Raw genomic sequence first — 14,458 nt, 5'->3', positions numbered from 1 at the left:
TTTCCCGTTCGTTTAATTCGCCTGGGCTCGGTAGGTTTAATACTGGCAAATTTTGTTTTACGAGATATAAATCTGATGAGAAAATCTTGCTTTGGCAAGGGGGCTCTAATAAGAGAACTCTTCTCAGATTAGGATTTCTTATGCACTCAATAAATCTGCGGATAGTGAAAGTAATATACAGGCTCTGAGTGACTGCCCTGCAATTGGGGAGACTTTATGGCAATGGAATCCCCAGCACAGCACTTTGAGACTGTTATTGCTGCACAAAGAGGAGAGGATCTGCTTACAGGGGGGAAGAGTAACAGATTTCATGTCAGTGCACTGGCCTGTAACAAGGGCATATTAAAACAAACAGTAGGAGCTGCCCTTTAGTTAACATGGCTCATTGCTTTATTTGCTATGTGACATTGCTCCTGATACCAATATAACTACTAACTGTTTATAGCTTTGTGTTTATCTCCCAAGCAGAATTGTAACCCAAATCCAAACGCATTCATGCCAGTGGGAGAATGTCCCAGTGCCCAAGAAATAACATAGGATGTTTCCTCTATCCCCAAAACACACAGCAACCAATTAGCAGTTAGCTTTTATTGAGCTTGTGCAGCCAAAATAATAAAAACAGGCATATTATTGGTTGCCAATGGTTACAGGATGGGGCTGATATTTTTCGTGTTATTCAGAACTTCCAGTTTCCTATAGCAAGGCAAACTGTACCTTTTCTGGTTTTTGTGTCTCTGCCCCATAGAGCCACATAGTTCTAGTGAGTAGGGTAGGGGCCTTGCTTGAAGGTAAATCTGGGTATAATTTCGGGATGAAAGCTTATTTGCTATAATATTGCTAAAAACCCAATTTAATAAGGGCATTCACCTTTTTATTATGTTAGAGGTGGACAAATTTTGAGCAAATTTTCAACTGGCCTTCATGATTTATCTTATGTTTTTTAATTATTAACGTTCCTATTCTGCCTTTTTCAGCCTGCAACTAGAAATGTTATATGTGTGTCAACACGATTGATCATGAGGATTCCATTTTATTATTCTTATTTGCAATTGCTTATCTTTCTGTAAGGTCCACCACTATTTATCTAACATTCTGAAATCCAAACTGCTGCCTGGTTGGTAGGGTAATGAAGACGTTGAAATTCCAAGCAAGCCTGAGAGTTGCAGTACAAAACTGTATATATTTAAAAACAGACAAAGTAAATCCCAAAACCAGCAAAGGAAGACAAACTGCAAATTGTTCATACTAAGTTGAACTGCCCCTTTTTACAAGGGTACCAAACACTTACTTACTGTCCTCCTTATGTGAAGTACATCAATATTGGGAAATGCTTTTGCATATTTAAAATTTTTATTATTTATTATTCATGTAGCGCCAACATAGTCAAACATCATTTCGTCCAATGGAGCTTACTGTTTCCTTATCACATTCACACACACACTGGGGTCAAATTTATTAGAAGCCAATTCATCTGCCTCCATGTATTGGAAACCTCAGTACTTGATGTTACTAAAATCGGGGCCTTGGGTATATTGGGTTACAAAGAGGGGTTTAAACCCCACTAGGACATGTCTGGGCTGAATTTGTTGAGTACATGCCTGCTGGGTAGTTAGGGGGTAACTGCCTCCTTACCTACCTATTCTAATACTGATCTAATGGAGCTGTAGCCCGGTTGTCTGTAATAACATACATTACATTTTTTTGTGAGCCAAACGCTTAACCTCATCTTGGACTACAAGAGTGAGCTAGGAACATAGAAGCCAGGCACCAATCCCTGTTATTACTTTAGAACCTTTCAAGGAATTCTGGGAGATGTAGTTGAGAGCAGTTGTTGGGCCGGACTTGCGCAAACTAAAGGCCAATGCAGCAGGTGCAGAGCGCTATGCGCACAGCTTGGAGAATAATGAGCAGATGAGACCGGTTTGTGATGATTGGAAACACATCTTCCCCAAACAGGAATTATCATAAAACTTTCACAGTTTGTTTAATAGTTCGCTCTTGGCCATTATAAAGCTGCCTGTGTGCTTTGGGAGAGAGCCACCGCCTGAATATGGCGAGAGAGGCTGACCCACACATCTCCATTATTATAGATTCCCAGGGGAGCTCAGATAGGGACCCTGTGTATCTGGCCTGGAGATCCCACTGCTATCTGGCCTGTAGCATCCGCATTCCAGCTGCGGGAATAGGCCGGGCCGGGGCTGCAGAGCAGGGAGCTGATTGCACCCAAGAGCAGGATGGCTCCGCGCCGTCTGATCTGACGTCAGCTTGTCTATGGGCCCAGCAAAGACACGGGCTGCGGCAGCAGCAGCAATGGGGGAGGGATTTGGCCCCTAATCGCTCCCAGATGTCAGCAATCGCACATGGAAGGACTTGTAGATTGCCCAGGAATGAAGCAGGCACAGCTACACTGCGCACTCATCAAAGCCAAATAAGCTCTTGGAAATATGGAAGGAAACTTATTTCATAGTAAAGAAAAACATCTGATGCACAATAGGGAGGAGGGCCAAGTGCACTGATTGGCTGGACGCAAAAGGGTTAAACTTCGGTTGAGCGCCGCAGTGCATTGGGGGTAACTGTTAGAAGCTGTTAGGTCCTGACCAATGTGCAAGTGTCTCCCATTAACCCCTGCCCGGCCAGAGCTGAGGTTGCAATGCCGAGGATCTGAGAGGCTGCGCAAATAGACCTACTGGCACCACTGAATGAATTGATCTGCACTGTTAACATTAACATATTCATTATTTCTGTAAATATTGATAACAGAAAATACCTGCATGGATAACGCAGATAAACCAGGAATCCCTAATGATTTTTATGGATTTAAATATTTGTAAATATGTGCTTTGATTTCACTTGCCCGGGACCCTATCTCTGACTGGATCTCTGACACAGAAAACAAATCACCCATAATTACCCACTGGAGGGGACATTTCTCACAAGTAACATGATGTACAAACCCGTTCCCTTGGCTATTAACTCCAGGGAAAGGGAAAATGCTTCTGTTTAACCCTGTGTGTACCACGCAGAAAGCAGCTCAGGGGGCACCAGAAGAAACAACCTGCCTGCTGGGAGGCGCACAGACCTCATCCTTCTCTGGAAGGGCCTTACTAATGGGACATCGCACACTTACTGGGGCCCAGAGAGCCCCTAGGGCTGTTTATGAGCTCAGAATAAACCAATGAACTCATGCACTCATTAGGGCCATTATGGAAACGTGTCCTAGTTTAGCTGTATTTGTTATTTTCTGGGGTAATAAAGGCTGCACCCATCTGCGCTCTCTTTTAAACCTATATATTCATACTACAGTGTCCTCCTTCTGTAGAGACATAGAGGTTGTGTATATTCCCCATGGTAAATAACAGATTGCTAGCTCTTTAAACCAGCAGTTAATGTCCCGCAGAGCCAGATCAGTCAGTTCCTTTATATAGTGGCCAATGCAGGTAATAGTCACATTAATCAGTAGGTTATGCCCCTCTGGGTTCTCTCTTTTACTCCCAAAGCATCAAACATTTTTTATAAATGAATCCACACTGTGTTCTTTCTTTTTCCTCTTTTCTTTTGCCAAACTTCCAAACCTTCACCTATCACATAGAGTTGACAGTCCCTTGTCATTATGCTTTTAAATATATAAATCTGGTATTTCATGGGTGCCCATGAGCACTACTCCCCGTTTTATGTATTTCAATAACAAAAATCGCTTGATTTAACTGTACAACCTGGGTAGGAAAATATACCCTTTCCCCATAAAATCGTGCATTTGCGCCAAGGAGCAGCACATGCAGTATGGGAGATACATGAGAATACTTACACAATTAGAAGCTCACATTATTAATGGTACTGGGGTATTAGCCCTTTAGTGTGCAACCCTGCGGGCCTTTTGATTTTGAACCTTGTAAGATGACCAGTTCTGATAGAGTTAAAGACTAAATAAACAACGAATGACGTTTCTCTAATAACTGCAAGTACATATTTAAAATATTATTTTAACGCTTTCACAGCTTGCTTGGTTGGTAACTAACGGGAAACACTGTTCTCTGGGTCTGTCTGTATCACTAAGGAAGAATTCTGAGAGTGTTAGTTTTACATAAGGAGGGATTCAGATTACAAACACCTATAAGATCGCCCCTGTATTTAGTACATTCAAGGTTGCTTTTGTGTTATTGTAGTCTTATGTTGTTATAATCAGTTATCAAAATACACCCCCGATCCCGAGTATAGTATAAATAGAAAGAGAAATTGTTTCATATCTATCATTATATTTATTTATTTTTATTTTTTTGCATTGCAGCCCACACTTGCATGTGCTATATTTCCATATATTCCCATGGAGCCCTGCTCACCAGGCAGATGGGATGAGAATCCAGGCCTTGCCAGCGTTATCTTCCTATGGGCAAGCTCTGCTAACAGAGCACAGGCCAACATCTTGACATCCCAATCTACCAATCCATTTCCCTACAGCCCTGCTACACCATTCAGCTTTTAACGTCAAAAGCTACATTTTTGTTGGCTCCGGCCTGTCTGGGCTCTTGAGATTTTTTGCTGGGAGAGTGATTACTCTCTAGAAAACGGCAACATCCACATTACTGAGTAATTAAAGAGATTTCCTTAGCTGGCAACAACATTGCAGCTCCTAAAAACGAAATGTTTAATGGTGAGCTTTTAATTTGGATTTGCAGCAGGGGTCCTCTTGCCATTACAAGTTCCCAATATAAACCCCAAACTCTTATATGCTTCCTGTTTTATATATATTTATATACAATGTGTGCTTTATACAACCCCTAACAATTACAGATTGAGCACAATAAAAATATGTGTCTGTAATAGAACACAATAAACACTTATTCTGCTAATGAATTAATAATGTGTAATGTGTGCGTGTCTCTTTATATAAATGCAAGAGAATAAAGTGTGAGGATTTATTTAGCTTGTATAAAAAAGGAATATACAGTGGTTCCAAGGCAAATATATTGGCACATTGTGCGGCTCAGCAATCCCTGGTCACTTACCAAATAGACCCACAAAGGAATGCAGATTGCATTGGGAACACTTGTAAACAAAAGCAAGTGTCAGGGCACAAGTCCACAGCTACAGATCTCTGACCCCTGGCAGGGAAGGGCCCAGCGCTCTGGCCGAGTTAGTTTAACCCCTAACCCTACACATGGAGCCCTGGAGAGAGACAGCTCTTATCTTACCTTAGATACTAAAGCCCTATTCCCTCGCACGCTGTGCGTCCTATTAATGTCATAATAATCAGTGTATCATTTTTGTCCTGCCTTCTACCAACCAGCGCCGAGATTAAAACTTTATTAAAAATATATATAGTTTTAAAATGATTTTTGTTTAAAATATTTTTGAGAGTGTGCTAAACATTTAGCAGGGGTTGGGAGTAATTACCTAAAATACTGTACATTTTTACTGTACCATCCCTACTGATCGATTTCGATTGCCACATGACCTGGGCACAGCATTAAATTAAAGCTATGGTTCCTTTATTTGAATCTGGTGTTTGGGACACACACGCATCTCTCAGCCATACGCACTCTCACACACACAGCAATACATATAAAAGCAGCACATTTAAATAAACAAAATAAAAAAAAACACTCAGTGGTTTATTGATCACTTACAACATTTTTACACCTTCAAATATTTAAACTCCACATATCTGGACAGAAGTGCACAAAAACAACTTGATGAAAACACCTTCAAATGTTTCAGTGTCACCAAATGATCTGGCAACATGAAATCCTTCCTCTCGCCACAGGAACGCAAAATATAAACGGGAAAAAAAGAAGAAAGTGCGTATTTCTGCCCGCGGCATGGGAAGGGTTAATAACGCAACCGAAACAAAGTCGCAGCTGTTTCTGAAGGAACTGACTTTTGTAGCATCCGAGGAAGATCTCTAACCAAAAGAGGCCACTTTGTTTATTATTTTTTGTAAGAAAGGGATACACTTCACATACACAGTAATGCCAGGGAGTCTTTTGTTTTTGCGACAGAGAAATTACTGTAACAATCACAAACTGCGACAGACAGACACAGCCCCTGTACCAACCTGCAGACTCCTCTTCACTTTCTGGAATGTTTCTCTGCGGAGATCCACATTGGGTGGGTCCTTGGGAAAATTGCACATAAATAAAAATGGACCATTCCAAATACAGAGTTATTATTTTAGGACACGTACAGATACATAGAGAGGCTCCTCTCCTGCAGTCCCAGAGGGTCACTGTTTAAGCTCCAGAGCCCAGACATGTTGCGGCCAACCAGTCCTGCCTTTGGTTTTCTTATCGTTACTGCAAACTGTGCTTTTCAAAAGTTCGTTCTGGTAGGAAATGATAAAAGGAGGGAGAAAAGAAAACAGGAGGAAATATAGTTAGTGAAGTGAATGATTCCTTGACACAATCAGCAGCAGGAGACATTAGGAATGAATGATCTCAGTCTGCTAATGGGAACAAGTCCTGACTCTATTACACTTATCTGCTCTGTGAATAGGCCCAGTCCGGCGATTCAAACACAGAGCCCAAGTTTCTCTTCTGCCAAACCTTCCCTATTCTTGTTTTAGAATGTACAACAAACCCCAAATCTGCTACTATAAAGCCCCGATTGTGAATAAAAGTCCTATCGTGCCCCAGTGATGCTAACAGTTGCCTTTTGTGTAACGTATTTGGATCTAATCAATACATTCTTTATTAACTGGAATCAAATAAAATCAAATATAATTATAAAAAAATAACGCTGTATCTATAAAGGCCATTATCTTATTAATCCCCCACCAAATGTCTCTTACAACATGCAACATGCATTTACTGATATAGAGGATCTAATCTTTCCTACCACCTATAATTAAAAGAAACATTAGCACAATGAATATAATTAGAATAATGTTGTCTATGTGATAAGAATAATATAAAATAATAATAATAATTATCATGCTAACAATAAAAGTGGCATTATTAAGGCCCAGACTGAATAAAATATTTAAAAACTGACACATTTATATTTCTCTTTTTGATTCAAATTTGTGTAACTATTTTTGCTCTGATGTGCATATTATTTTTGATCTGAACCCAACAAAAAGCACTTAATCTTAAAAAAATGTATGATTTTTGTTATGAAACGTATCTCTTGGCATAAAGAAATATCTCTTTGCGATTTCCTAAATACAAATATTTGTTTCAGGATTCCGTTTGGTGTAAGTTACTATGCAGTTAAGTCTTTAGCTTTCCCATGAAATTGTGATTATTAGAAGCTAAATGTTATAGTTCGCTTCATAGCCATTTATAGGTTTTACTGGGAAAGCGAAGAACAGATGAAGAGAAAACATTTCAGGGAAAGATGAATTGGGGCTGCACAACAAACAAACACAAGGTACTAAGCAGCCTGTACACAAAACATATTCATAAACGATGGATGGGACTGTATGGGGCTAAATGCTGCTTGCCATAAGCACTGCTCACACAACCCGGGGCATTTTAGTGTTATTCCTTGGCCAGGTCACATTGCTAACTCCCTGGAAATGTGGCTGCATTATCTCGCCAAGCCACATAAACACTGCTGGGAGGGGGAAGGAGTTATGGATGGCCTTGCTGCAAACATTAACATTCCTGCTCATTTCCAGTACAATTTATATTTCTAATTAAATAAAACAGGTTTCTCTGTGTTACAATGACATGCTGCAATTGGTTATAAATAGAAAAACACATGTAAATAATCGAATGGCAGAGAACTAAACTCAGATCCCGCCTCTTTAGCACTAGCTCATTATTTGATTCAGTCTTAGCACTTATGGCCCAACCACTGTGAATTGCTACATTATTTGTGTTCATAAACTATAATTCCACTTAGATCGTAAGCTCTATGGGACAGGCACCTTCATCTTCCAATGTCTCCAAATACTTGACACTATGTTTGTTTGTTTTTTTTATTGAACCATTAAACTAGTTTTTTTGGCAAAATAATATAAGTTGCATAAACTGTAAGCAACTTCCCCATATATATATATATTAAGTGGAAGGTATTAAAGTTATTGGTAAATACATCTGCTGTTGACAGTAGTATGTCTCTATGCAGGTTTTGACTCCGGAAACAATGTAGCAGAAGCCAGCTGATTACCTGACCTGAAGGAAAACTGACATCTGAATTTTCAAATTCAGACTTAGAACAGAAAGGGCTAAACAAATGTTGCTTTACATTGCAATTACATTTACTAAAAAACTTTGGGTACCACTGAGCCACTGAGAATGTTTAATGGACGTATATTGGAAAGTTGTTTACAAGGATATCCCGTTTTATTGTGCATAAAAAGGATTTTGGGTGGGGGTCCCATTTAATATGTTACAAAATTGTACAATTTTGCCTATTAAGCTTGTGCTAATATAAAGATAAAGAATAATAGTTTCCGAGGCCAAAAATATTCTACAAAATATAAAATATTTGCCTTACAGTGATAGAAATGCAGATTTTAAACATCTGGCCCTAATACTGGTTCTAGCATGTGACCTGGAAAGATATCCACTGTTAACTAGGATTTCCAAGCCTGAAGGTAATAATATAGATAAATAGATAATAGAGAGGGACATTACTAATAGTGTATTATGACAGTACAACTGTATAAGCTAGAATTAAAGCTCTCTAGGTAAGATATATATATAGTAAATGCATGGACAGGTATCACCAGGGCCCTTGCAGCAGCTGCAGGCGGTTCATAGGCAGCTGCCCCTATTTCACAATAGACTATACTAACCAGTTCTTTCTTCCTTTTCTCCTCCTTCACATCTGTCTTTTTGATCTCTGCCTTAAAGGCCTCTGTCTCTCCATTCTGGTCGTCCTTGGCCAGCAGGTCCATGAGGTAGGCAATGTAGCTGGTGGCCAGGCGCAGAGTTTTGATCTTTGAGAGCTTAGTATCCGCTGGCACATTGGGGATACACTCCCGCAGTTCTGCGAAGGCGCTGTTGATGCTCTGAGTCCTGCGCCTTTCCTTGCGGTTAGCGGTTCCCCTTCTCTTTACAGGCCGTTGCATTAAGCCTCCTGCCCCGCTTCCCGGGACACCCCCGTAATGGGAGTGGTCCAGCCCGGCCGCGCCATTGGCGTACTCTGGGCTGTAGGACGGTGCCATGCTGTAGTCGGGGGGAGACATCTCGGGGTGGCTGATTAGCCAGCCGTGGAAATAAGGGTTCTCTTCGTGGCAGCGACTGGCGGCTGCAGCTGCGGCAGCTGCAAAAGGATAACCGTCATGGTGCACCACCGGGTGGTGGGGAAACCCCCCAACCAGACTCATGTCAGCTGGGCTTCCTGGCTAGTCTTGTCTGTGTGCTTCTAGTCCTCCCGCTGGCAATCTATGTATAAATAAACAGTGCTGTAGTATATTAAATATATTATCCCTGGCTCTCCATAAATAAATCCACAGTCTCTCTTGTTATCGAAAAGAAAAGTTTTCTGAGCAGAGCAAAACGCCTGTGTATAAGAAGCAGCAAATCGTTGCAGACGCTGCGATTTCAAGTAAGATGGGGCATACTCTCATGGGTGCAGTTGGCTCCAGTGCGATTGTGCCCATAGAACAGCTGGATGAGCGATCTCTTACTTACAGTAGGTCTGGTCCATAGTCCTCAATGGGATGTCCCTGCAGCTAAGGCTTTGTGATCAGGTTTCACTGCGAGCTGGCACCCATTCCCTGCGCCTCACAGGGGTCCCTGCTCCCAATACACCCCACAGACAGAAAAGGTGGGAGTGCCTGGGGTGCGCACATCTGTCTTCTTGGCTCTCTGTGTCGGCATGGAGATCAGTGATGCCTCCCAGTGTCCTTCTCGCACCCCATAGACCTGCACGGAACGCTCGGCACTGGCACACTCTCCATGTACAGCTACATCTTTAGGAACGCTTGGGTTAATATATGTCGTCAGAGACCATTTCAGCCAATGAACGAACGAAAGGGGAGGGGCCAAGACCCCTGGCCATAAACCCGTTTGATGTTCACATCGCTAATTGTAGGGCTGCACTGCTGGGATTGGCTGCCTCCGCGCAACCATAATAACATTATAATCAGAAAAAAACCTCGTATCAGAGAGAGGTTAATGGAAGTGTGGAACAGATTACCGTATTGCTTGTTATAGATCTGTGTGCATGACACCATCACCAAAGCAAATAAGGTGGGTGCAACCCAGCTCAGGTACAGTATTCTATGCCACCCATTGAAATAAAGCCTAAATAAACTGCACATAATCGGCAGAGCGAAAACTAATGCATTTTGGCAATTGTTAAATCGTCTATTTTGTATTACTGTCTCTTTTTCTGGGGTTTACAAGAGAGCGCTGTGTTGTTTTGTGATTCGTGTTTAGTTACATCTTCAGTGATAGTGGTGGGTATATATTCTTTATAATTAGGAAAGGTGTATTGGCAATTCTTAGTGATGTATTGTGAATTAAACGGGCTGATTGTCTGTGTTTACAGTTAAACAGCTTATTCGTATATTATATACGAAATATGGGTCATTCTATACATTTATTATCTCGCTCTGAACTGTTATATACACATTTACAAAGCAAAGGCTATTTCCCCATTAACATCCACTTGGATAACTACTTATGTATTAGTAACGGTTTTACATTATTCATTAAGTTTCTTTTTTAAAATTCCGCCTTGGACTGTATGTTTGGAACAAGCCGAGCCTGTTGCACTATACAGGGTAAAGTTTAGCCTGTGACCGATAAGTTGACTAAACATATACATTTAATGGGTAGAAGTGGTTATTCTTCACAGAACTTTCAATAACTATGCCCAAACCCAATTGGCTGCTGTAAGGGGTTCGAGTTGTTTGCTGAGAGTTTTTTTGTTTTCTTTTTTATAACAACGCCAAAAAGCTAGTTGCCTATATGTATAAATACATTGATATGTGGATATTTGTTTGATATTGGCACAACTGTATAGATGGACGCCTTTATGTGTATAACAGACACTAATTATCCAGATGAATGTATTTAAATGCACAGACCATTGCGCAAACACAAATAACTAGCTTTATTACCCATACATGCCATGTATAGTATTCACTATTTAGATGTATTCATGCCTTTTGTAAGTAAGGATAGGTACTAAGGAAATATAAATAATAATAGAATGTCATTATAGACTAATAGTGAAAATATTTCCTCCATGCGGATATTTAATTCTTGCTTCCCTGCTAGACTAATTGATAAAAAGATCCAAGCTGAGTTGAGCCCTCTTATGCCCAAATGACTTTAATATTTGGGGCGAACTGCCCTCTTCTATTCATTGGCCGCTTTGGTTGTAGTCAGATCAAACAAAGCCTCATCCTTTGTGGCATGGGTATCATTACTGCTGTGCCAGAGTAGAGAATGCATGGCAGGAAGGCAAACTGACCTCTATTACTAGAAAGAATAATGCAACAGGACGCTATGTCTGCAATACAGTGCGATAGTATGTGCGACATTTTGATTTGTAGGCATACAAGGACAGCACTAAATCACTATTCCCTTATTGTATAAATGAGAGATATCTATTGTATACCCAGATAAGAAGTATAATAATAATATATTTGTAGTGTGTGCAATGGGTGAAGACAATCCATACATATCTGCATTGAATGTAGCCACCGGTTATACTCACCCTATGCACTCGGAACATTACACACAAACACCAATGTGCAATGAACAAGATTGGTATTTATTCATTTTAATTAAACGATACTTCATTATTATTTGCGGTCCCCTGATGTGTTGGCATATTAGTTCCTATTGATGGCGCTGTTTTTGTCACTGGTCCTAGACATTAGAAATAAGGCTATTCGCAACACAGTGACTGGCTAAATCCTCACAAATTGGCTAATTTACGCAGTTCCTACTAATTTTACCGAGGTTTAGAGACATTAACGCATTATCACTTAAATGAATCCCTATAACTGTAATTACTTGGCATACTGTATGAATAAAAACTCTTTATCATGGCTAAAACAATCAATCTTTGATTCTCGAATTTGTCCTTTAACATGGCTAATGTACCTGTTTTATACATATGATTAAAGCAATATCCATCAGTTGGCTAGCTATCCTGATCTTTATAAATGAACTAAAGTCCATATGTTGCCAGGTTACACTTTGGCATTTATAAATCACTAATCCTAAGCCCTGGTTTATTTGTATAGCCTAAATACACTATCTAAATCCCCTGTACTGGCTGATTTATACAGGGTTTATTTAGAAACTAAACCCATCACCTGGGCATACTTCCTTGGCTTTTATACACCGACCTAATCCACGCACACATATAGCCAGGCTTCTATACAGGAATAAAAACTCTCATGGCTAATTTGTCATTTGTCTAGGCCTTAATACACAAAATACTGCGACTCTTGGCTAATTTAACCATGCATATATATATATATATTGTTTTCATTTTTTTATGTCTTTGTCTAGTTTATTTATAAACAAACCAATCCCATCACAGCATTTTTCTGCCCAGGCTTTTATAATGAACTAATGTAGTCGTTATCTACTATCAAACCCCCTTAGCCAATTTACCCGGACTTTTATTATAAACGAAATCACCGAACAAGGCAAATGATGCAGCTACACATCTAAAGCCATCACTTACCGGGGTCGTCCTTATGAGCTATATTCTCTGCTTCAGTTCATCCCAAGTATTCCAGAATAACCAGTGCTTGCTTTTCAAAAACTGCTGGAAAAATTAATATACGTGAAAAAAATATAAATATATATATACATATATTTAGAAAGGTGATGAACTGTTAGCGGTAATAGATAGAACACTAAAGTGTATTTGCTATAAATTAATTTTTGGCCTGATTTAAAACACATTTTCTCTCTTTCACCCATACAGAGATTAGCTTGGTTACTATTGGATCAGTTGATCCCTAGCAGCAATATCAGGTGCTTTCATGGCAGCGCTAGTTTTAATATCCAATGTATTTATTCATATAAGGTGCAAGAGCCTATACTGTTAGATGCAACTATCCCAACAGAGCCCTGCACTGGCCTACACTCCGATTTCTGTTTGCCAGGAGAATTTTTTCTAGAATTGATAATAGTAAAAATGCAGCAATAAACGGCTCTCACTGAACCCCAATCACTGTTACATTTCAGGCAGGCAGGACAGAAAGAGGATGGGGGAAAGATGGGCAGAAATAATATCACAAAGTCATGGAGGACAAAGGTGACAGAGAAAGGGAGAAAAAGGTAGAAATGAGAAAGAAAGAACATTACAAACAAATGGATGAAAGGGGACAGAGAAAGTATGGGGGGCACTGAGAAAAATTGCAGATAAAAAAGAAATTTGTGGTGGGGAATAGGGTACAGAGGTAGAGAAAATATCACAGAAATAAAGGCGGAAAGGGCTAAAAGAGAAAGACCAAAGCCATATCGAGAAATGGAAGGGCCAGGGAGTCCAAGAGAGAGAAGGTGAGGGACCAAGAAACCAAATACAGAATTAGAGAAAGAGAGCGAACAGAAGAAAAATTAAAAAGTGGAATGGGTAAGAGAAAAAAAATCAAAGTGACCAAGAAAGAAGGGAATAGAGTTATATATAAATAAAATAATTTTGCTTTAATATAGCATTGCATTCCCAAACATTCTTATTTTGCTGGGATCTCACATATTTGCTACATAATAGCGAGCAGGGAAGGCTTTGTCCTCCCAATAAAAGTGGCTTGGTGCCTGAGCTTGGAGTCAGTAACAGACCCCTGAATGTGTGAGCATTTTTTTTAGTTTCCATAAACAAACAATTGAGAGAAAGGCTATTTGTGGCACATGGTAGAACCGGCAATGCACAGTATTTTTAGCAGTAGTAACTGTGCTAAATGTATGTAAGGATAATTGACCTGGCTGAGTGAGGTCCCTTCGGTAATTTAGATAGGTAGAGTCTCCAGTTAATGACATCTAATCAGCCAACAGGTCATTTGGTCACTCTCTTGTTACATGGCCCTCCTGCACTCTCTGATCTCCCTTCAAGCTGAATTTCAGCCACATACATAAAGTAACACAGGGCTAGGGTCTTCGCTGAGAAAAGTAATGGGGCAGCTCCACTCACAACTAAATTACCAAAATTCTTTGAAACATGCATCTTATCAGGATGAAGGCCCTCTGTACTAAACAGGGAATATCTGGGCTGTGTTAAACGCCACAAATTGCAACAAAACAACTAGAACCAGAACTGTTATAAAATAAACACAGCTCATATATCACTTACTGAAACCCTAAATTCACTTTCTTGCAGCAGATTAAGGCAACAAGGGATCTAATTTTATCTTGCTGTGTCTTTACTAAATCATTTTTATTCCAAGTTATCCTTATTTTACTGTACAAATGGCTTGTCAGATTATAGCAGTAAATCTGCTGGGCATATACTAATCATATTCTGCAGCATTTGTACATCCATTTTCCTTGTCTGCTATTAGGGTAAATATAGATCACACATTTATGTCCTGATCTCT

General features: G+C 40.0%; 1 protein-coding gene across 2 annotated transcripts; it reads right to left on the bottom strand.

The window, feature by feature from the left end:
* Positions 1 to 5,579: 5,579 nt before the first annotated feature.
* Positions 5,580 to 9,874, bottom strand: hand2 (heart and neural crest derivatives expressed 2). 2 transcript variants are annotated; one of them, XM_012960031.3, is made up of 3 exons: positions 9,582 to 9,874; positions 8,741 to 9,332; positions 5,589 to 6,319 (listed from the first exon to the last, which is right to left on the bottom strand). In XM_012960031.3, exons 2-3 carry the CDS (start codon positions 9,272 to 9,274, stop codon positions 6,221 to 6,223), a joined length of 633 nt encoding a protein of 210 aa, XP_012815485.1. In that variant the 5' UTR covers positions 9,275 to 9,332; positions 9,582 to 9,874; the 3' UTR covers positions 5,589 to 6,220.
* Between the last annotated feature and the right edge of the window lie 4,584 nt (positions 9,875 to 14,458).

Source organism: Xenopus tropicalis, chromosome 1, assembly GCF_000004195.4.
Source record: "Xenopus tropicalis strain Nigerian chromosome 1, UCB_Xtro_10.0, whole genome shotgun sequence".
NCBI classification, from domain to species: Eukaryota; Metazoa; Chordata; class Amphibia; order Anura; family Pipidae; genus Xenopus; species Xenopus tropicalis.
This window is presented reverse-complemented; position numbering and strand designations above follow the sequence as displayed.

Coding starts and splice junctions, on each gene's coding strand:
- hand2 (XM_012960031.3), bottom strand. CDS start 9,274: ATGAGTCTGGTTGGGGGGTTTCCCCACCACCCGGTGGTGCACCATGAC. Junction 6,320..8,740: donor AGAAAAGGAAGAAAGAACTG/GTTAGTATAGTC, acceptor ATTTCCTACCAG/AACGAACTTTTGAAAAGCAC.